General features: G+C 42.6%; 1 protein-coding gene across 1 annotated transcript; it reads left to right on the forward strand.

Annotated features, from left to right (window-relative positions):
• Positions 1-518: 518 nt before the first annotated feature.
• Positions 519-23,248, forward strand: pcmtd1 (protein-L-isoaspartate (D-aspartate) O-methyltransferase domain containing 1). The gene is made up of 7 exons (XM_046359721.1): positions 519-768; positions 16,969-17,285; positions 17,441-17,607; positions 17,855-17,957; positions 18,232-18,403; positions 19,292-19,415; positions 20,125-23,248. The coding sequence occupies exons 2-7, from the start codon at positions 17,146-17,148 to the stop codon at positions 20,502-20,504; spliced, it is 1,086 nt and encodes a 361-aa protein (XP_046215677.1). The 5' UTR covers positions 519-768; positions 16,969-17,145; the 3' UTR covers positions 20,505-23,248.
• Positions 23,249-24,520: the final 1,272 nt, after the last annotated feature.

Raw genomic sequence — 24,520 nt, forward strand, 5'->3', positions numbered from 1 at the left:
TTGGTGTCTTATAGTAGAGAAATTAACATTAAATTATCTGGCAACAGCTCTGGTGAACATTCCTCCAGTCATTGCACACTCCCTCAAAACTTGAGACATCTGTGGCATTATGTTGTGTGAAAAAAATCATATTTTAGAGTGGCTTTATATTATCCCCAGCACAAGGTGGACCTGTTTAAGTATCATGCTGTTTAATCACCTTCTTGATATGCCACACCTGTCAGGTGGATGGATTATCTTGGCAAACAAGAAATGGTCACTAACAGGGATGTAAAAAATGAGTTTACAAAATTTGAGAGAAATAAGCTTTCTGGGATATTTAATTTCAGCTCATGAAACATGGGACCAACTACATGTTGCGTTTATATTTTTGTTCAGTATAATTGAAAAGCCCGGAATGTCCTCTCAAAGGGAGAACAGGACTTCATACAGTGGCTTTTATGCCCTCAGAGATAAAGACCAATAACTAATGTCCACTAGAGAGGACAGCAATGTATTGCTGGGTCTCAGGGGGATATGTCTTAGATGTTTTACCCTGGTTCAAAGTTTCCCCTGCTGCTGCTGCAGCGCAAAACACACGTCTGTCTGCCTACAGCACGTGACATGTGTTTACATCCTCTCAGCTGTGTTCCTTCGGAGTGAAGAACCTGCTGGTAGGCTAGTCACCACTTCACAAACTACAGCTCGTTAAACTAACTGACCTTGTTTTTTTTCCCCTTTGAAGTGCATCCACCCCTGGGACTGAGTTGATTCATTTGACTCGGCGCTGTGAGTAATTTTCCAATCTAAAGTGCAATGTCAACGTTTTGTATGTTGTTAGAAAGTGGCTACTCGATAATGGTAGCTGACCAGCTCTAGCTGCTTTGTCTGAGTTGGTGACGCACAGACTTTGTTTGGGCCCGCATAATTAGCAATGTGCTAAACCTAATTTCAAGAGACTGTTGACATCTTTTTACAACAATGCCTAGCTGTCACCTCGACTTAACCATCCCTTCCACCATGAATCGCAATGCATTTTTTTGCCGATTATTTCGTCAAGACTTAGGTAGCTATTTTAGTTAACTAAGTTAGTTGATGATGGCCATCATTCGACTGAAAAGCAGCCATCGAGCAAGCTAGCTAGCGTTGGCAACGTTCACGATGTGACATGCTATTTGGTCCACATTTTCTAACGTTAACCTGCAATGCTGGTAGATATTAGCTATGGCCCTAACGTTGTGTGAAATGTGTTTTGTCACACTTTGTTTACATAACAAGTACTAACCTGAAATGTTAGTTAGGGTAACTAAAATGTGTTGTCTGTCTTAATGCATGATTAAAATAACGCATCACAACAACACGTACAGTAGGTTTAACTTAACGTTGGGTAACGCGTCGTTAGCAGATGCAACTTAGGTAGTCAGCGGGCTACATTATGAAGCTAAATTCAATGTTATCAATGTGATCGTTATTAACCATAAAAAATGATATCCTGCCCATTTCCTGTTATTGTTTTTCGCCCCCACCGCACACAGTGCAGATATATAGCTAACATGGTACACTCGTAAGATGATTGGCTAGAAAACGTTCACTGTGTCTGTACTGGAAAGCGGCTGATTGGTTTCAAATAGTTATGTCAGTCATGGATGCGAACTAGCCAATGAATACATTGTATCATCAGACTACAGTAGCTGCCTACAGAGGCTAAATTGTAATGTATCTGACTAAAACTCGCGGAGTTTTTTCCCCCTCTAGATGTAGCTAGGGATATTCGTTTTAGCAAAATTCATAGCTAGTTTGGAGAGCTAAGTGAACGAACTAACATTAGGGTAGTGGACAGCCTACTGTCACGTGTTCATTGACAAATTACTCTGTAGTACCAGGGGAAATAAAAGTATATTTAAATTTCTACTGTCCCTGAATGACCCCTGACTTAACTGTGAATCATAATTTATTTACTATTTACCCCCATCCACACTTTCAGTAACATTGTACAACCTAGCGGCCTAGCCTACATCTTGGCCCCGTCCAGATAGAGCATGGCATTGTGTATAGATAGTTTCACTGAGCATGTTATTGGGTTGTCCCAGGATCGGTTACATGTTTCATCACCCTGCCCAGCCGGTTGTCCCTGTCTCGTTCTTAGATACATGACATGTCACTGCATGCTCTCTCCAGCGGTGGTTCTCGGATTTGAAGACATTTGGGGCTTAGCCCAAAGCCAGTAGGGGGGGTCTGGGGGCATTCTTCCCAAGAAAAAAAAGGAATTTCAACAGCTGAATGCATGAATTTAGGGCACTTGAAGATGAACATTGAGAGATTAGATCTTCCCTCCTCCCAAAGCAGACACTGCCAATACTCAATTACAGTAGCAACTGTGAGACTCTGGAACACTCTCTACTTTGGAACACATACAGTGCATTCGGAAAGTATTCATACCCCTTTACTTTTTACACATTTTGTTACATTACAGCCTCATTCTAAAATGTATACTTTTTTCTTTTTTTTCACTCATTGATCTATACACTACCCAATACCCCATAATGACAAAGCGAAAATAGGTTTTTAGAACAGTGCATGTCAGAGCAAAAACCAAGCCATGTTGTTGAAGGATTGTCCATAGAGCTCCGAGACAGGATTGCGTTAAGGCACAGATATGGGGAAGGGTACCAAAAAAATTCTGCAGCATTGAAGGTCCCCAAGAAGACAGTGGCCTCCATCATTTTTAAATGGAAGAAGTTTGGAACCACCAAGACTCTTCCTAGAGCTGGCCACACTGAGCAATCGGGGGGAGAAGGGCCTTGGTCAGGGAGGTGACCAAGAACCCGATAACAGAGCTCCAAAGTTCCTCTGTGGAGATGGGAAAACCTTCCAGAAGGACAACCATCTCTGCAGAACTCCACCAATCTGGCCTTTGTGGTAGCGTGGCCAGGCTGAAGCCACTCCTCAGTAAAAGTTACATGACAGCCTGCTTGAAGTTTGCCAAAAGGCATGTAAAGGACTGGGAGACTCCTCAGGCTCAAGGGAAAAATTAACAGAGCAAAGTGCAGAGATATCCTTGATGAAAACCTGCTCCAGAGTGCCCAGGACCTCAGACTGGGGTGAAGGATGACCTTCCAACAGGACAACGACTCTAAGCACACAGCCAAGACAACATAGGAGTAGCTTCGTCTAAGCCTCTGAATGTCCTTGAGTGGCCCAGCCAGAGCCAGGATTTGAACCCATCGAACATCTCTGGGGAGACCTGAAAATAGCTGTGCAGCGACGCTCCCCATCCAACCTGACAGAGATTGAGAGAATCTGCAGAGAAGAATGGTAAAATCTCCCCAAATACAGGTGTGCCAAGCTTGTAGCGTCATACCCAAGAAGACTTGAGGCTGTTATCGCTGCCAAAGGTGCTATAAATTTGCTAACATTTCTAATCGGGTTCAAGTTATTATGGGGTGTTGTGTATAGATTGATGAGGGGAAAAAAAGATTTAATACATCTCATAATAAGGCATTAACGTTACAAAATGTGGAAAAATTCAAGGGGTCTGAATACTTTCCGAATGTGCTGTACATCAACAGTGTATTGCCCAAAACCCTTCAACTTCAAACAGACTCTGACCTGTCCAATGAGTCTCTGTGCAGTAATTAAAATTCATAGAGCAGCTTTAGGTGATACACCCTCCTCTGCCTTTCTCCATCGCATTCTCTGTGTCTGTTGCTGTCTCTTGTCTGCCCTCCTCTCTTGTCTGCCCTCCGCTGTCTCTTATAATGTCTGTTTTTATAGTTCACTCCGTTTTCTACTTGAGTCATCTCTCTCTCTCTCTCTCTCCCCCCTGCGGCTGCATGCAGCTAACCACACCAAGCCCGGCCCCCTGCCACTCAAGGAGAGAGCAGTTGCTCAACCATGGAGTTACGAGTACTTTCTTGCCTTTAACCCTGCATGGTCAGATGGATGCAACAATTTTGGTGACCTGTATTATTTCACAATAGAGGTCGACCGATTAATCGTATTGGCCGAATAATTACGGCCGATTTCAAGTCTTCATAACAATCGGAAATCGGTATTTTGGGGCGCCGATTTAAAAAAAAAAAAAAAAAACACAACAACAACAAAAAACTTTTTGTGTTTCACCGAGCCATGGTTGAATGACAACATTAAGAACATGGCTGGTTATACACTCTATCGGCAGGATAGAACAGCAGCCTCTGGTAAGACACAGGGCAGGGGCCTATGCATATATGTAAACAACAGCTGGTGCACAATCTCTATAAGGAAGTCTCAAGGTTTTGCTCGCCTGAGGTAGAGTATCTCATGATAAACTGGAGACCACACTATCTACCTAGAGAGTTTTCATCTGTATTTTTTTGTAGCGGTCCACATACCACCTCAGACCGATGCTGAAACTAAAACCGCACTCAATGAGCGATTGCTAGCACAGACTGGAATATGTTCTGGGATACACCAAATCAGTCAATGGCTTTATCAATAAGTGCATCGAGGACGTCATCCCCACAGTGACTGTACGTACATACCCCAACCAGAAGCCATGGATTACAGGCAACATTCACACTGAGCTAGAGGTTAGAGCTGCCCCTTTCAAGGAGCGGGACTCTAACCCAGAAGCTTATGAGAAACCACGCTATGCCCCCCGAAGAACCATCAAACAGGAAAAGCGTCAACACAGGACAAAGATCGAATCAAACTTGCAAACTATTACTGACTACAAAGGGAAGCACAGCCGAGAGCTGCCCAGTGACACAAGCCTACCAGACGAGCAAATGAACTTCTATGCTCGCTTCGAGGCAAGTAACACTGAAACATGCATGAGTGTGTCAGCTGTTCCGGACGACTGTGTGATCACGCTCTCCGCAGCCGATGTAAGACCTTTTAAAGAGGTCAACATACACAAGGCTGCAGGGCCAAGGGCCAGACAGATTACTAGGACGTGTACTGCGAGCATGAACTGACCAACTGGCAAGTGTCTTCACTGACATTTTCAACCTCTCCCTGTCTGAGTCTGTAATAGCAACATGTTTCAAGCAGACCACCATAGTTCCTGTGCCCAAGAACACTAAGGTAACCTGCCTAAATGACTAGTGGCCCGTAGCACTCACGTCTGAGGCCATGAAGTGCTTTCAAAGGCTGGTCATGGCTCACATCAACACCATTATTCCAGAAACCCTAGGCCCACTCCAATTTCTATACCGCACCAACAGATCCACAGATGATGCAATCTCTATTGCACTCCACACTGCCCTTTCACATCTGTACAAAAGGAACACCTATGTGAGAATGCTGTTTATTGATTACAGCTTAGTGTTCAACACCATAGTGCCCTCGAAGCTCATCGCTAAGGACCTTGACACTGAACACCTCCCTCTGCCACTGGATCCTGGAATTCCTGACAGGCCACCCCCAGGTGGTAAGGGGAGGTAACAACACATCCGCCACGCTGATCCTAAACACGGGGGGGGGCCCTCGGGTGCGTGCTCAGTCCCCTCCTGTTCACTCATGACTGCACGACCAGGCATGACTCCAACACCATCATTAAGTTTGCTGATGACACAATAGTGGTAGTATGCCTGATCACCGACAACGATGAGACAGCCTATAGGGAGGAGGTCAGATACCTGACTGTGTGGTGCAAGGACAACAACATCTCCCTCAACGTGATCAAGACAAAGGAGATGATTGTGGACTACAGGAAAAGGAGAACCAAGCACTCGCCCATTCTCTTCGACGGGTCTGTAGTGGAGCAGGTTGAGAGCTTCAAGTTCCTTGGCCTCCACATCACCAACAAACTAACATGGTCCAACACACCAAGACAACCGTGAAGAGGGCACGACAAAATCTACTCCACCTCAGGAGACTGCAAATATTTGGCATGGGTCCTCAGATCCTCAAAGTTCTACAGCTGAACCATCGAGAGCATCCTGACGGGTTGCGTCACTGCCTGGTATGGCAACTGCTCAGCCTCCGACCGCAAGGCACTACAGAATCTAGTGAGTACAGCCCAGTATATCGCTTGGGCCAAGCTTCCTGCCATCCAGGACCTCTATACCGGTGTCAGAGGAAGTCCCTAAAAATTGTCAAAGACTCCAACCACCCTAGTCATAGACTGTTCTCTCTGCTACTAAATGGGAAGTGGTACCGGAGTGCCAAGTCACTTTAATAACTACCTACATTTACATATTACCTCAACACCTGTGCCCCCGCACATTGACTCTCTACCGGTATCACCTGTATATAGCCCCGCTATTGTTATTTACTGCTGCTCTTTAATTGTTATTCTTATATATATTTTTTTGTTAGTATTTTTAACTGCGCTTTTGGTTAAGGGCTTGTAAGCATTTCACCTGTTTTATTTGGTGCATGTGACAATTAAAATGTGATTTTAAAATAATTTGTTCTAGCCGCTAATCGCTAGTTGGCTAGCTTGCTAAATGTACTAAGAGTTAGAGCAAACGAAGCCAGCTAATTCTGCCTGGTACCAGTGCTAGTGTAGGCCTAGATACACATGTTTGAGCAATGTTATCTTATCAGAGAGGAATAGGTGAACATGTTAGCTAGCTAGCTACATGAAGTAAAAGAAAATGTAAAAGTAGTGTAGCATCTAATTAGTGTCAACTGGAAACACTGGACAACACTTTGGTTCATACCCTGTTAATAATTCCTCCCTGGTTAATTCCTTTGTCATGTCAAAACAACAATCTATTGAAGGTGCTGCCTGCTATATTCCAACTCTACAATTAGAATAATCATTATTTCCATGATTCCAACTAGAGGTTGACCGATTAAGTGGAATGGCCGAATAATTAGGGCCGATTTCAAGTTTACAAAACAAACGGAAATCTGTGTTTTTGGGTGCCGATTTTTGCCAATTTAAAAAAACATACACTGATCGAAAAAATAAAGGGAACACTTAAACAACACAATGTAACTCCAAGTCAATCACACTTCTGTGAAATCAAACTGTCCACGTAGGAAGTAACACTGATTGACAATAACTTTTACATGCTGTTGTGCAAATGGAATAGACAACAGGTGGAAATTATAGGCAATTAGCAAGACACCCCCAATAAAGGAGTGATTCTGCAGGTGGTGACCACAAACCACTTCTTAGTTAATATACTTCCTGGCTGATATTTTGGTCACTTTTGAATGCTGGCGGTGCTTTCACTCTAGTGGTAGCATGAGACGGAGTCTACAACCCACACAAGTGGCTCAGGTAGTGCAGCTCATCCAGGATGGCACATCAATGCGAGCTGTGGCAAGAAGGTTTGCTGTGTCTGTCAGCGTAGTTTCCAGAGCATGGAGGCGCTACCAGGAGACAGGCCAGTACATCAGGAGACGTGGAGGAGGCCATAGGAGGGCAACAACCCAGCAGCAGGACCGCTACCTCCGCCTTTGTGCAAGGAGGAGCAGGAGGAGCACTGCCAGAGCCCTGCAAAATGACCTCCAGCAGGCCACAAATGTGCTTGTGTCTGCTCAAACAGACTCTGTCAGAAACAGACTCCATGAGGGTGGTATGAGGGCCCGACGTCCACAGGTGGGGGTTGTGCTTACAGCCCAACACCGTGCAGGATGTTTGGCATTTGCCAGAGAACACCAAGATTGGCAAATTCATCACTGGCGCCCTGTGCTCTTCACAGATGAAAGCAGGTTCACACTGAGCACATGTGACAGTCTGGAGACGCCGTGGAGAACGTTCTGCTGCCTGCAACATCCTCCAGCATGACCGGTTTGGCGGTGGGTCAGTCATGGTGTGGGGTGGCATTTCTTTGGGGGTCCGCACAGCCCTCCATGTGCTCGCCAGAGGTAGCCTGACTGCCATTAGGTATCGAGATGAGATCCTCAGACCCCTTGTGAGACCATATGCTGGTGCGGTTGGTCCTGGGTTCCTCCTAATGCAAGACAATGCTAGACCTCATGTGGCTGGAGTGTGTCAGCAGTTCCTGCAAGAGGAAGGCATTGATGCTATGGACTGGCCCACCCGTTCCCCAGACCTGAATCCAATTGAGCACATCTGGGACATCATGTCTCGCTGCACCACAGACTGTCCAGGAGTTGGCGGATGCTTTAGTCCAGGTCTGGGAGGAGATCCCTCAGGAGATAATCCGCCACCTCATCAGGAGCATGCCCAGGCATTGTAGGGAGGTCATACAGGCATGTTTAGGCCACACACACTACTTCGCATTTGCGAAAAAAGCACAATCGTTGGATGACTGTACCTAACCATAAACACCAATGCCATTCTTAAAATCAATACACAGAAGTATATATTTTTAAACCTGCTGATTTAGCTAAAAGAAATCCAGGTTAGCAGGCAATATTGACCAGGTGAAATTGTGTTGTTTCTCTTTCGTTTGTTGCACGCAGAGTCAGGGTATATGCAACAGTTTGGGCAGCCTGGCTCATTGTGAACTAATTTGCCAGAATTTTATGTAATTATGACATGACATTGAAGGTTGTGCAATGTAACAAGTATATTTAGACTTAGGGATGCCACCCGTTAGATAAAATACCGAAAGGTTCCGTATTTCACTGAAATAATAAATGTTTTGTTTTCAAAATGATAGTTTCCGGATTCGACCATATTAATGACCAAAGGCTCGTATTTCTGTGTGTTATGTTATAAATAAGTCTATGATTATAAGTCTAAGTCTATAAATGAGTCTATGAGCAGACTGACTGAGCGATGGTAGGCAGCAGCAGGCTCGTAAGCATTCATTCACACAGCACTTTCGTGCGTTATGCCAGCAGCTCTTCGCAAGCACAGCGCTGTTTATGACTTCAGCCTATCAGCCTAATGGCTGGTGTAACCGATGTGAAATGGCTAGCTAGTTCGCGGGTTGCGTGCTAATAGCGTTTCAAACGTCACTCGCTCTGAGACTTTGAGTAATTGTTCCCCTTGCTCTGCATGGGCAACGCTGCTTCGAGTGTGGCTGTTGTCGATGTGTTCCTGGTTCGAGCCCAGGTAGTGGCGAGGAGAGGGATGGAAGCTATACTGTTACACTAGCAATACTATAGTGCCTATAAGAACATCCAATAGTCAAAGGTATATGAAATACAAATGGTATGGAGAGAAATAGTCCTATAAATACTACATTAACTACAACCTAACACCTCTTACCTTGGAATATTGAAGTCTCATGTTAAAAGGAGCCACCAACTTTCATATGTTCTCATGTTCTGAGCAAGGAACTCAATCGTTAGCTTTTTTTGCATGGCACATATTGCACTTTTACTTCTCCGACACTTTGTTTTTGCATTTCATTAATTATTTGAGGCTAAATGGATTTTTATTGATGTATTATATTAAGTTAAAATAAGTGTTCATTCAGTATTGTTGTAATTGTCATTATTACAAATAATTAAATTTAAAAAATGGTCGATTTTTTTTTATCTAATCGGTATCTGCTTTTTTTGGTCCTCCAATAATCGGTATCGGCGTTGAAAAATCAGTCGGTCGACCTCTAATTTCAACAGGTCACTAATTAACTAAGGCTATATTTATTTGGCCCGCTGCGTGGCACAGTGTTATAATTTTAATAAAAGTGCATAAATTGATGAATGCAGATTTTAGTTTATGTATGTATGTGTGTATATATATATATATATATATATATATATATATTGGGGGGTAGATTTAAAAGTATAAATGGAGAAAGCCCAATTGAAATCGCATATACTTTGTGTTGCTACCCTAGGGTCATGAACTACTCATATGGCATACTTTAGAACTTTTATTATCCCAAAACACAAAATAAAACATCAAATATATTTATTTATTTTTTATATTTATATATATTTTGTTCATATATCGCCCAGCCCTACTGTGTGCTCAAACTGTAAAAATGCAAGTGTCGGTGCCTCCCGGGTGGCGCAGTGGTCTAGGGCACTGTATCTCAGTGCTAGCTGTGCCACCAGAGACTGGGTTCGCGCCCAGGCGTCCGGGTTAGGGAGGGTTTGGCTCATCGCGCTCTAGTGACTATAGTGGCGGGCCGGGCGCAGTGCACTCTAACCAGGTCACCAGGTGCACGGTGTTTCCTCCGACACATTGGTGCGGCTGGCTTCAGGGTTGGATGCGCACTGTGTTAAGAAGCAGTGTGGCTTGGTTGGGTTGTATTTCGGAGGACACATGGCTTTCGACCTTCGTCTCTCCCGAGCCCGTACAGGAGTTGTAGCAATGAAATAAGATAGTAACTTCTAACAATTGGATACCACGAAAAGGGGGTTAAAATGACAGCGCAACACAACTCCAAACATGACTGCTATTCTTCAAGAATCAATATGTACATATCATTAATTTATAAGTCCAAAAATGGATGTAAAAGTACCCCTCTAAGAGACTACGCATTTTCAATGTTTTGTTCACCTACAATCTAACCACAAAGCTGTTCAAAGTTTATTTGTCATATATACATGCAGTATATAGTACAGTGAAATGTTTACTTGCAGGTTAACCTCTCGACAATGCAAAACAATAGAACATGTAAGTAGCTAAGTGAATAAAGAGAAATAAACACAGCCTATATAAAAAATATCAGACATGAGCCAAGCATGTTTACATGTAGAATGGAATAGGTTATGATTCATTTAATTTAGTTAGTTGTACCACTTCAACATAGCTAATTTTAAACTGGGTTAAATATTGTGTGTGTGTGTGTGTGGTAAAGTTCAGCTTCAGTCCACAGGGGGGCACAGTGGCACTGTCGGAAGATACTTTTGGTCATGTAGTGCATGTGGACACCTGCTCATAGAACATCTCGTACGTAGAATGTATGCACACATGACTGTAAGTCGCTTTGGATAAAAGCGTCTGCTAAATGGCATATATTATTATTATTATTATTATATTATCTCATTCCAAAATCATGGGCATTAATATGGAGTTGGTCCCCCTTTGCTGCCTGCACTCTTCTGGGAAGGCTTTCCGCTAGATGTTGGAATGTTGCTTGGAGGACTTGCTTCCATTCAGCCACAACAGCATTTAGTGAGGTCGGGCACTGATGTTGGGTGATTAGGTCTGGCTAGCCGTTTGGCGTTCCAATTCGTCCCAAAGGTATTCGATGGGGTTGAGGTCAGGGCTCTGCAGGCCTGTCTAGTTCTTCCACAACAATCTCACCAAACCATTTCTGTATGGACCTTGCTTTGCTCCCAGGGGCATTGTCATGCTGAAACAGGAAAGGGCCTTCTCCAAGCTCTTGTCACAAAGTTGGATGCATAAAATCGTCTAGAATGTAATTGTTTGCTGTAGCGTCAAGATTTCCCTTCACTGGAACTAAGGGGCCTAGCCCGAACCATGAAAAACAGCCCCAGACCATTATTCCTTCTCCACCAATCTTTACAGTTGGCACTATGTAATGGGGCAGGTCGTGTTCTCCTGGCATTCGCCAAACCCAGATTCGTCTGTCGGACTACCAGCAGGTGAAGCGTGATTCATCACTCCAGAGAACGCGTTTCCACTGCTCCGGAAAACAATGGCTTTACAACTCTCCAACTGATGCTTGGTATTGCACATGGTGATCTTACATACAGAACACACCACCTGTGTTGCAATTGTTTTTTTACACATACATGTTATTCAATCATTGCACCCGCACTGCTCGCCCATGTCAACAAGCGTCTGAGTAGCCAGGCGCTAAAATAGATCTTGTTTCTGCTAAGCCTGCTTCTCCCTTCTCCTCATTGGTTTTTAGGAGCATATACCCACGTGGGTGATTTGAAAGATGGTCCACACTCCAGTTGTGGTAATGCACCTTTTAAAGTTGTTGCCAACTGCCATATTAAGTCCAAAGAAGAATAAACCTGAAGGATGAGAGATTACTAGAAAACAAACATTTACCCTTCTATCTGTGGATTAATTGTCAGAGTAGAGGACCTTGTGCATTTCAGGTGAAATAACAACCCAATGTTTATATCTTCAGGACAAATTATCTAGCAACAGAAAGCTAACTAGCTAAATTGCCATAAATGTTTCATGCTTTTTGACCTGTCCCCTAAACAAGGCAGTTAACCCACTGTTCCTAGGCCATCAATTTAAATAAGAACTTGTTCTTAACTGACTTGCCTAGTTAAATAAAGGTTAAATTAAAAAAATACAAATATGGCTGGTTCAGAGTTAGTTTTGATTATTTCAACCTGTGTGTCCTGATCGCGTCTGATGTGGGTGAACAAAATCCACATGCTCGCCCGGTCTAGTCAGCATGTTACGCTTGTGTGCGACTGCTCGGCCATGGAAACCCATTTCATGAAGCTCCAGATGAACAGTTCTTGTGCTGACGTTGCTTCCAGAGGCAGTTTGGAACTCTGTATTGAGTGTTGGAACCGAGGACAGACGATGGTTGTCCCATTCTGTGAGCTTGTGTGGTCTACCACTTCGTGGCTGAACCATTGTTGCTCCTAGATGTTTCCACTTCACAATAACAGCGCTAGTTAGCTGGCTAGTTAATGTAGCCAAAGATTATAGGGTCCCCTAGGAAACACTGAACATCACTTTGGTTCCTACCCTGTCACAATAACTCGTCATTCGTTGTTCAACACTATTCAAAGTGCCCACTATTATGTACATTACAAGTATAGAATCAGAATAAACATTCTATTTCCATGATTTCAAAAGTTCACCCAAGTGTTTTGATCTAAATCACAATTGAAACATTTGGTTAAAAATAAAGCCTAGTATTTTTGCCCATATCTTGGCAGTGTGGAAATGATCTGAAATGAGTGCAGGAAATGCAGAAATGGATGGAAATACAGGAAATAATTTTAGGTTGAAGTTGAATTGAACAGTATAAAACAATCAGAATGGAGAAAGACCCATTGAAATAGTTTAGAATATATGTGTTGCCACCCTAGAGTCATGCACTACTTATAAAGTAAATGTAGAACTTTTATTAGTCAAAACATAAGACCAAATTTGAAAAATACCATTATGATATTTTGGCCATATCGCCCAGCCCTACTCTAGCAGGGAGGATATTTGACAAACTGACTTGTTGGAAAGGTGGCATCCTGTGACGGTCCCATGTTGAAAGCCACTGAGCTCTTCAGTAAGGCCATTTTACTGCTAATGTTTGTCTATGGAGATTTATTTTATACACCTGTCAGCAACCGGTGTGGCTGAAATAGCCAAATCCACTCATTTGAAGTGATGTCCATATACTTAGAGATATCTCAATCTTATGTATGATATATCTATATATCTAAAGGTTCAAGGCTGAATCAAAAACATGTAGGCATGAAGCCCAGGCCTAATGACACCACTAGCTCTCTTGACTTCACTAAAAGCCCAGTAGGTCAACTCAGGCACACATTCTCTTTAACCATGTCAAATGATCACGATTTGTCGTTAAATCTGGGTCACATTATGTAGGCAAATGTTAGAGTTTTGCCGATTTTAGAAATGTATCTTAATAGAGCTGACTTAACTTCTTCTACCTGTTATAGTCCACCTGTTATAGTCCACAACTTTGTGCCCTGCTGAATGTTTACATAGTTCCGCAGCCAGTCCACAAGGTGGTGCAGCACCACTTACTCTTTGTGGTGCACCCTGCATGGCTATACATTTCAGGGAGGGTTTAAAGAGCAAGGACAAAAAGCTGCTTCTGTAACACCGTACGGTACTATCACATGTCGGTGAGAATTAAGCAATTATTTATTTTTCCAGTGTGTGAACGAACAGCCAATGGAAAATGACCTCTCCACAAGGCCTAGCCTGTGAGCTGCTACTTCTACAATGTCACCTCCGAATGTAATCTTTATTAGCTGACTCGGGATATGTCAGGTAGAGATGCTGAGAAAGCAAGTAGAGAATTCAAGACGTTTCTTCTTCCTCTGCTGCATTTCTCATAAATGGGCATTATAACTTCAATTATTAGTTGCTGCCTGTCCTGCAGTGATTTTCATGTTTCATCTTAAGACTATACTTACGTTTCATGGTATTATGAATGAATATCTCATTGTGGTTAACATGCATGAACTCATGAGGATTTTGGATACATTTTGCCTCCCGTTTTAATGTGCTTACGAGGTAGTTCACTAGATATCAAGGACTGAGCACTTTGTTTTAATCTAGACTGTTAAAATTATTGTTTTGGCTGGACAGCTGATGAAAAATACATTCCCTAATGTCATTGTATAACCCCCAGTAAAGCAAGGCATGGGCTTCTAATACATTTTATGTATCATTTTATTTAACTTGACAAGTCAGTTAAGAACAGATTCTTATTTACAATGATGGCCTACCAAAAGTCGAAAGGCCTCCTGTGGGGACGGGGGTTGGGTTAAAAATACATTTTTAATAAAAAATATACGACAAAACACACATCAAGACAGGAGAGACAACACTTCATAAAGAGAGACCGAAGACGACAACACATGGTAGCAGCACAAAACAGGGTACAGACATTATTGGGCACAGACAACCGCACAAGAGGTTAGAGACAACAATACATCATGCAAAGCAGCCACAACTGTCAGTAAGGGTGTTCCATGATTGAGTCTTTGAATGAAGAGATTGAGATTAAACTGTCCAGTTCGAGTGTTTTGTTGAAGCTGGTTCCAGTCGCTAGCAGTAGCGAACTGAAAAGACAAGCGACCCAAGGATGTGTGTGCTTTGGGGACTTTTAACATAACGTGACTGGCAGAATGGGTGTTGTATGTGGAGGATGAGGGCTGCAGTAGATATCTCAGATAGGGGGGAGTGAGGCCTAAGATGATTTTATAAATAAGCATCAACCAGTGGGTCTTGAGACAGGTATACAGAGATGACCAGTTTATAGAGGAGTACAGAATGCATTGATGTGTCGTATAAGGAGCATTGGTGGCAAATCTGATGGCCGAATGGTAAAGAACATCTAGCCCCTCGAGAGCACCCTTACCTGCCGATCTATAAATTATTTCTCCGTAATCTGGCATGGGTAGGATGGTCTTGTGAATCAGGGTTAGTTTGGCACCTGGGGTGAAAGAGGAGCGATTACAATAGAGGACACCAAGTCTAGATTTAACTTTAGCCTGCGGCTTTGATATGTGCTGTGAGGACAGTGTACTGTCTAGCCATACTCCCAAGTACTTGTATGAGGTGACTACCTCAAGCTCTAAACCCCCAGAGGTAGTAATCACACCTGTGGGGAGAGGGCCATTATTCTTACCAAACCACATTACTTTTGTTTTGGCGGTGTTCAGAACAAGGTTATGGGTAGAGAACATCTTGTTGCACACCCTAAGTAAGCTTTATTGTAGAGCGTTTAACACAAAATCTGGGGAGGGGCCCGCTGAGTATAAGACTGTATCATCTGCATATAAATGGATGAGAGAGCTTCCTACTGCCTGTTCTATGTTGTTAATGTAAATTGAGAAGAGCATGGGGCGTAAGTTTGAGCCTTGGTGTACACCCTTGGTGACAGGCAGTGGCTGAGACAGCAGATGTTCTAACTTTATACACTGCACTCTTTGAGAGAGGTAGTTAGCAAACCAGGTCAAAGACCCCTCAGAAACACCAATACTCCTTAGCCGGCCCACAAGAATGGAATGGTCTACCGTATCAAAAGCTTTGGCCAAGTCAATAAAAATAGCAGCACAACATTGCTTTGAATCAAGGGCAATGGTGACATCATTGAGGACCTTTAAGGTTGCAGTGACACATCCATAACCTGAGTGTAGACCAGATTGCATACCAGAGAGAAAGCCAGTCAGTTTATTATTGACATGTTTTTCCAACACTTTTGATAAAAAGGGCAAAATAGAAATAGGCCTTTTAATAGTTAGGATCAGCTTGTTCTCCCCCCCTTTTAAATAAAGGATGAACCGTGGCTGCCTTCCAAACAATGGGAACCTCCCCGGAGAGGAGATACAGGCTTGGCGATTATAGGGGCAGCAACCTTAAAGAAGACAGGAGAAACTTAGTAGCAGGGCAGTGGAAAAAGAGGTCAGTGTAATTGAGAGTCAGAATCCCGAGTGTGGGAACCGTCTGTCCCACGGTTGGGTAAACAAGAAAGTTCATAGTCAACAAAGCATGCAGGAGTTATGAGGCAAAATGCACGAGGGAAAAAAATATAACGACTTGGGGCTAGCCATTGTAAGTTCAGAGTCACTCGCCCCAACAGTGTCTGTGTGCTTGGCAGAGAGGGGGGAGTGTGGTGGGGGTACCGGTACCAGACAGGGGGAGACAACCAGGGCAGACGGTGAACTGATCACCAGGTGGAATCCAAGCAGCAGTGCAGCAGGCAACGGGAGTAGGTGTCACACCCACTTGGGAGAAGCTTTTATTACAGTAGATGATCTCTGAACAGCAGGAGGGGGGCTTCAAGGCCTCTGGATTTGGGTGGGGTAGCCTGCCATTTGTTGGGCTCAAAGGCTTCGACATTTGAAGTTGTATTTGGTCTGTCTGGTCTGTTTCAGTTCCAGGTTGGATGGTGTATTAATCACTCTAGGTCTAAACTAAAAAAACTACAACCTAATTTTGGAAAAAATGACCTGGAATGAAGGTTATGCTGTGGAGGGTAGCATCCTGTATATGTCCCTACCGAATAATCCAAGTTGATCTATCTTTTTGTTTAAAAAAAAAACATGTTGAAAAATGTGAGCTCACATGCAGCTGTCTCTCTCTTTCTCTCTCTCTCTCCCTCCACTTCTAAAGTTAAAATGGATGCACTGTCACAAAAGGTACAGACACATTTATCTAGAGGAATGTTTGTGTATCGACCAGTCTCAATAGCGAAAGGAACCACTCCACATCAACATTTAGCAAAAGAGCTTTGATATTGCTTGGATAAATCTCTATGCACATATGGTTCTGTCCCAAAAGTGCATTTAAAAAGCATTGTTTCTTCTGGGTATTGACCAGTTGAATAGGATGCCTATGCATTTCTCTGCATAGTCTCCATCTGTAACTACATGGATCATTCCTTCTGGGTCTATCCACAGACTGACATCCCCTGCTATACTTCTAATCTTCCACCTCTCAACATTGTCTCCCTCTCTCTCTCAATTCCCTAGAGTTAGCCTGTCTTCATATGACGATGGTGTGAAGTGGCCCCAAGGGAAGAAGAAGAACACAATCCCTCAGGTGTCCTCTTCATCTTTCCATGCCACATTAAGACAACAACCCAGCGCTCCACTTGTGGAAAGAAGAGTTTTGCACCCGCTTTTTGTTCTAGTGTTTCTTTCTTCGCCATGGGGGGTGCGGTGAGTGCCGGGGAGGACAACGATGATCTGATTGACAACCTGAAGGAGGCACAGTACATCCGTTCGGGCTACGTGGAGCAGGCCTTCAGGGCCATCGACCGCGGGGACTACTACCTGGTTGGCTACAGGTACTACAGTACCCATAATGCTCTGCACAGCATATTCAGTTTTGTCTTGGGGGAGAATCCTAACTTGCATTGATGTACATTGAAGAATGAGTGGAAGTTACGATTTCCCTCTTAGTAAAGATGTTCCTGAAGCTAACACTTTATCAATACTGCAGGGACAATGCCTACAAGGACCTGGCTTGGAAGCATGGCAACATTCACCTGTCTGCCCCCTGTATCTACTCTGAGGTGATGGAGGCGCTGAAGCTGCAGCAGGGACTGTCCTTCCTCAACCTGGGCAGTGGGACTGGGTACCTCAGCACCATGGTGGGACTCATCATAGGTAATGACGCTGCTGTCCCCTCCCCCCAAAAAAATGTAACCTATGCTTTCAGGGAAATCTTGATTTGATTATTATATAGTTATGATATACATTGATGCTCTAGCACTAATGAGTTAACCTATGCTTAAATAACACACATGAACAGCATATGAAGTCAAACACAGACTCGCATCTTCTTTCATAAATTATATGTAATTACTGATAATGAAATTTAAAAATTATTATTATTATTTTTTTAAATGTGTAGGTCCATTTGGAGTGAACCATGGAGTTGAGCTCCACAGGGATGTGGTGGATTACGCCAAGGAGAAAGTGGATAACTTCATCAAGAATAATGACAGCTTTGATAAGTGAGTTGGATGCTTAATCAAAGTGTTACAAATGTTATGTAGCGTGTAACGGTGCATGCAGTGAAACTCTAGTTAAATAACTAGCTGCAGTTCAGTTAGTATTTATGTGCCTGCCAATTCCCAGACATGGAAATTGCCGCCTTAAGATTGTGTCTTGCAAATGGAATGCATTTGAAAGTGTTCAAATCTGTTTGTTTATTTTTACATTTCTTCTCAGACTGATAGAAAAACGAGTTGGCTAACCTGTATTACTTTTTTATTTTGTTTTTGTCAGGTTTGAGTTCTGTGAACCCATCTTCATAGTGGGCAACTGTCTGGAGATCTCGTCAGACAGTCGCCAATACGACCGTATCTACTGTGGTGCGGGGGTGCAGAAGGATCATGAAAATTACATGAAGATCCTGCTCAAAGTGGGGGGTATTCTAGTGATGCCTATAGAAGATCAGGTAAGCGGTAGAGAACGCCTCGGAATATTGCAGATGATGATGATGCCGCCCCCATCGGCAATCACTTCATCTGCATCCGAAATGGCAACTTATTCACTGTAGTGTACTATTTTTGACCAGAGCCCTGTTCAAAATAAGTGCACTATTTAGACTAGTGTGCCGTTTCGGACGCAGATGAAGTGAAATCGCCGTGGCCTGCAATGACCAATGATGTTATGATTCCCAACCATCATTATTGTGCATCAGAAGCCCCTGAACGGGGACTTTCACCATCAGTCTTCTCTATTTTGTCCTCCACGAAATTGGGAAATAGCAACAACACTTGGAAAAAGAATGACGTTGTGTGGCACTCAAGCAGGGAAGGGAACCCAAAACATGTTTTGAAGGGCTTGCAGAAGCCCACACAGTCCTCCATCCTGTGAATTGAAAAGTCAAGCTGCTTATGTTGTTTTTCTGAAAACGGCTGAAACTCCTACACTGCCAGGTTGGTTTGGTGGCTCAATAAGGAGATACAAGGTTTTGATGAGGAGAAATTGAGGCCAAAGGGCTGTGGCAGCTTAAGAAGCTTAGGTCTACCACAGTTCCTCTGGATCAACGCCTCTACATCACGGCCAAAACCAGCTTTTTGTCAATTAGACATTTGATTTGAAAGCACCAATGTCCCTTTCTGGTGTGGAACTAAAAATGCATATAATACATGTGATGATGTCCCTCTGTTGTCATGGTTATCGACTGTGTTGTTATCATGGCTGGTATAACTTCCCCATTAGCTAGTGGAATGGTGGTGTTATTGTGGTTGGTATAACTTCTCTGTTGTCTCAATGGACTGATGCTGTTGTTATTGTGGTCGCTATACAGTAACTGTCACTCTTTTGTCTCTTGTTGCAGCTGACCCAGATCACCAGGACTGGTCAGTGTTCCTGGGAGAGTAAGAATATCCTGGCTGTGTCGTTCGCTCCTCTGGTCCAGCAGAACAGAGCTGAGGGAAGCAAGCCTGATGCAGTAGAACTGCGTGAGTCCTCTACTCTATCCCCCGTTCTCTACTCTAACCCCCGGGTCTTATTCACTAGGCACCAAAAGGAAAAGAACTGAAACGGGGACAGAGTACCTGAATTCGTCCGCCCCCCCCCCCCCCAAAAAGAAAATACTTGTGTTGATTTCCCCTTTGCCACATTTTGCTACGGTGTGCATTAGTGAATATGAACCTGTTATTCTGTTCTGTTCTCTGTGAAAAGCCACATTAGAACAATTCCCCCTTTGTTTAGTTTTCTGTCTATCTTTTGAAGTGTAAAGTAATTTATTTAAAGTTAAAAGATGGATGTTTCAAAAAAGAAATTCATTCATTAATAATAATATCTTTGCTTTGACTCTAGAGGCCTCACTGCCCTGCAGGTTGGATACATAATACTACAAATTTCAAGCACTAATGGATTTTTCCATGACTTATTTTTCTGTAAATGAAGATTAAGTTTGTGCATTGATGTGTATTAGTGATGTTTATATTCGTTTTTTTGTGTGTTTATTGTTGTGAATGCAGGGCTCTTTTGAGAACGAGACTTTGGTCTCACATGATTCCCTGTCGAAATAAAGGTTAAATAAGTATTGTCCCCAAATGACCGGACAATATCTGGCCTTGAGTGATTTGTGTGCTGAATCGTAATAGAGAATTATATTTTGGTTAATGTGATTTGACCAGCCATCTTTTCCCCTCGTCTCCTCAGCCCCGGTGACGGTCAGGAGTCTTCAGGACCTGTCTCGCATCTACATCCGCCGCACCCTCCGAGATCTGACCAATGAGGAGAGCCCTGACAAAGGCCTGGTGCAGAGGGCGCCCCAGAAACGCAAGCGCAGGCGTTGCCGGCGGCGACGTATTAACACTTACGTCTTTGTGGGCAACCAGCTGATCCCCCAAGCCGTGGAGAGCGAGGAGGACGATCGGATCGAGGAGGAGCAGCACAAGGAGGTGCAGGAGAAGGAGGAGGAGAGAGACATTGGCAGCATTGAGATACTGAAGGCAGTAAATGTACTGCGAGATAAAATCATGATTTTACCTCTGCCTGAATCGCTGAAGGCCTATCTGTTACACCACCGAGACAAATGACTGATGGCTCAACCTGCTGGCATCCATTCTAATGGATGCATTGCCTGCTGAGATGCTTTTCCTCACTTTCCTGTCTTTTTTTCAGTGCAGAATGATGTAGCATTATTTTTAATTTCTCTTAAAGGTGAACCTGGAATGGAGACCGAGAGACTTCCTGCTTGTCTTGGATACTATGATCTGTTTTTTTATGTTGTCTATTTTTTGGATTTGTATATCAAAGCTTTATTTAAAAGCCTACTGAATGTTTTTCAAAGATTATATTTTGAGGATGTAGATTTTATCACATGTTAACATTCCAGCAAATTGTCACTAAATGAAATTGTATAAAATAAAAAATGCTAACTATATTTGTTAAGAATATGATCATGAAAAGATCCATAATTTTACTGCAACTTTTTCTAGAAGCTTTAAAGAACTTATTACAGAATAAAGATGTACAATTGCTGAATGGAAGAACCAGAGACAAATGCATGTACACCTCATATTATTTGAATCAAAGACTATTATGGAAGATTTTATGAAACCTTTTTCTCATGAATTTTTGAAGGGGCAATTCTTTCATTGTTCTTTCCTCACACTGTTATGTTTGAGTAGAGTGATTTTTATTTTATTTTATGCTGCGTGACGATGAGAGATCAGTGGGACTCGGACTAGATTGCTTTGTGATTTCACCTAGAGGGCATTCGTAAATCTATCGGTGTTACTTTTAGAATGGTTATATCCTCATATTTTATCTCACTTTGCTCTTAAGTAACATCCATTAGGCTTTTATATGACTAGGCATTTTCATTTGGTGATACATTTTTATGGCCTTGAGTGATTTGTCCGGCAGACTTCTTTCCCCATATTTTTTGCTGACTTGCAGAAGGGTTTATAATCGTCATGCCAGCGGTTAGGCTACTGGGGAATCTAATTAATGAACATTTCTCTAATGGCGAATGAAAATGGCCTTCTCATAAATGTCTTGATCCGAGCATCTATTTTTCCCCCCGGCACAGCATCTCTCGTTCTTTATCATGACCTTTAGCACTTACAGTACTTCAGAACAAACAAGAACCCGCTTTGAACTCACAGGGGTATATGAGTCATATAATAATATTGTGCAGTGATAAGTGGTATGGATTCTCTTAAAGGTCATGTTTGTCATCTTTGGCCCACAAGACATCCACTCATGATCATTTGGAGGTGATGTCCAATGTGATCAAAGATGTACTATTACTTTCTATATTAAAAGAGGTGGTGTGTTTTTAAACCACAAAGAATGACCCGAGGCGGGTCATGGCACAAAAACTCACAATACGTTGTATTGTACTGTATTTTCTATTTGCAGCAGTGCAAAATCACAACGATGGGAGATTTTTGTCATCCTTTCTCTGTACTGTTGGTGTATTCAACATAGCAAGCACCTTTATTCTGTTGTCCTAAATCATGAAAAGAGAGTTGTCATCCTTGGGTTGATGTATGTGTTTTTACTGTGGACTGGAGCCAATGACGAGACACATGGTATTTGAGTCCGGTAGCTGTAGGTGTATCAATTATCATTTTATGGTGACACTCCCAGTTTAAGAGACGGCTTTTAAAATGCCAAAACACCCCATCACATCCGCTCCTTCTCAAGTGATTCTTGTTTTATGGGAAAGTAAAAGGGGACATTCTGACCACAGTGGCGTGCGTCTAAGAATGATGGGGTGCTTCTACAGTACATTCCAAAAATGCTTGAGAAAGAATAGCATGCTCAATCCCCATTGGTAGACGTCACGTTTGTATTCCTATTTGACAGCTGTGTCACATTACTTGGAAATTCCTGATTGATCTGGCTTTGAAAGCATTTTTTATATTTCAATAGCTGAAATGATAGTTGTTGATTTATTATTGAGGTGAAATGCTGTATGAACGTGACAACAGTACAGTAGCTGGTTGTGAGACGTTGGGTTATAAAATCATTTGGATTAGGTTTGCTTTGTTTGTTGTTGTAGCGTCGCCTTGCTGTCTGTCAAGGCACTGCGGGGTCTTCTTGTATGTAGATCCAAACTCCACTTGTGTTAGTTCTATGGCTAAACAGGCATGTGCGCAAAGCTTTCCATCTTGTTCTGGTGTAGTGTATACTATTTGGGTTTAACATGGGGTTGGTTGATTTCTATATATTGGTTATTGTATTTTGTGAAGATCCTGTAGACCTTTTTCCATCATGACCTGAGCAGTGTTCGTATTGCCAGGAAAACGTTTGAATTGTAAGCAATAATACATAAATGACTTTTACTACAAAAAAAGAAGCAGCAGAACCGTATGGCTCTGATTGGCAAAAACAACACTTTTTATAGTCATCATTTTGAAAAATCTAATCTCTGAAAAATGCAGAAATGCTAAATTATGTACACATGAAACTGTTGAAATCATTGTTTACAATTGGTAAAACGGAAAAGTTATGGTGGACATAGTTCAGGAGTCATATTACCCCCATGTACCAGAGGTGATGCGTTATCATATGTACAGTAATACTTGATAGGATTGTTTGGTTCCCCAAATGGTCCCCACAGTAAAGACCCAATTCCAAGCCTATGTTTTGGTCTTGCCCTCAATTCATTTGTAGTGAGGCAGAACTATTGTTCTGTTTTTTTTCTTCTCCTTATCAGGCTCTTGTTGATATCTCAAAGTGTGATTGATGGCAGTTCATTGTTGAAATGGTGTCAGTTGTTCCCTCTGTACATGTTTCGGCATACACAAAATAAAGGTCACAGACTTCATATTTAGCCTCTGTTTAAATCATTAATGCCTTCCCACTGTCATAGAGTCCCACAGCTACTACTGTAGCGCCATGCTTTTCTCACCCCAAGTATTTCAGTTTCTATTCCTCCTCTTTGCCAAGGACTCAGTGAGTCGGGGTTTAATCTTTGTCTAATTTCTGTCTACAGAAGTAGCATAGCAACAGCCTTAACCCAGCACTAGCCCAGCACTGACTGTAACCCAAAAGATAGTCAATTGTGGTCATAAAATACATTATTTACCGGTATGTGGCTTTACATCTTTGACTTTACTGTCAAACAATGTGTCTATTAGCTCAAGTTAGGATCAAAATGTTACTCACAAGTCGGCCACATGTCATAAAATGTTTTATTTATAAAAAAAATAGCCACCCCTTCAATCTCTTGTTTTGAATTGTTCCAAGCCAGACTGCAGTCAGGTCAAGACCCTGGTGAAGACGACGAGCACGCAGATGAGCTTCCCTGAGACAGTTTGTGCAGAAATACTTTGCAAACCCACAGTTTCATCAGCTATCCAGGTGGCTGGTCTCAGACGATGCCGCAGGTGAAGAGGCTAGATGTGGAGGTCCTGGGCTGGCGTGGTTACGTGTGGTTACACGTGGTCTGCAGTTGTGAGACCGGTTGGACGTACTGCCAAATTCTCTAAAACAACGTTGGAGGCAACTTATGGTAGAGAAATTAACATTGGATTTTCTTGCAACGTCTCTGGTGGACATTCCTGCAGTCAGCATGCCAATTGCACGTTCCCTCAAAACTTGAGACATCTGTGGCATTGTGTTGAGTGACAAAACTTCACATTTTAGAGTGGCCTTTTATTGTCCCCAGCACAAGGTGCACCTGTGTAATGATCATGCTGTTTAATCAGCTTCTTGATATGCCACAGCTGTCAGGTGGATGGATTATCTTTGTCAAAGGAGAAATGTTCACTAACAGGGTTGTAAACAAATGTGTGCACAAAATTTGAAAGAAATACACTTTTTTTGCGCATATGGAACATTACTGGGATCTTTTATTTCAGCTCATGAAACATGTTACCAACACTACATGTTCAGTATATTATAGAAAATATATATTCAAAATTCACCATGGGTCATCATCATTGAACTTGATAAAGAGAGCATAAAGGTGCCAACTATTTAGTCTGTTGAAGACATCCAATTAATAAATGTCTTAATCCTTTCAAGTAATCCTGAAGTAATATTATACATAGTCCTTACTTTCCTTTTATTCATTTGGATGTCAACCTTTATTTAC

The sequence above is a fragment of the Oncorhynchus gorbuscha genome, linkage group LG08 (assembly GCF_021184085.1).
Source record: "Oncorhynchus gorbuscha isolate QuinsamMale2020 ecotype Even-year linkage group LG08, OgorEven_v1.0, whole genome shotgun sequence".
Classification (NCBI taxonomy): Eukaryota; Metazoa; Chordata; class Actinopteri; order Salmoniformes; family Salmonidae; genus Oncorhynchus; species Oncorhynchus gorbuscha.

What these genes read in the sequence shown, in the direction of transcription:
- pcmtd1 (XM_046359721.1), top strand. Translation starts at nt 17,146, where the DNA reads ATGGGGGGTGCGGTGAGTGCCGGGGAGGACAACGATGATCTGATTGAC. An exon ending in CATGGTGGGACTCATCATAG is followed by an intron (nt 17,608 to 17,854) that starts GTAATGACGCTG and finishes TTAAATGTGTAG; the next exon opens with GTCCATTTGGAGTGAACCAT. An exon ending in GCCTGATGCAGTAGAACTGC is followed by an intron (nt 19,416 to 20,124) that starts GTGAGTCCTCTA and finishes TCGTCTCCTCAG; the next exon opens with CCCCGGTGACGGTCAGGAGT.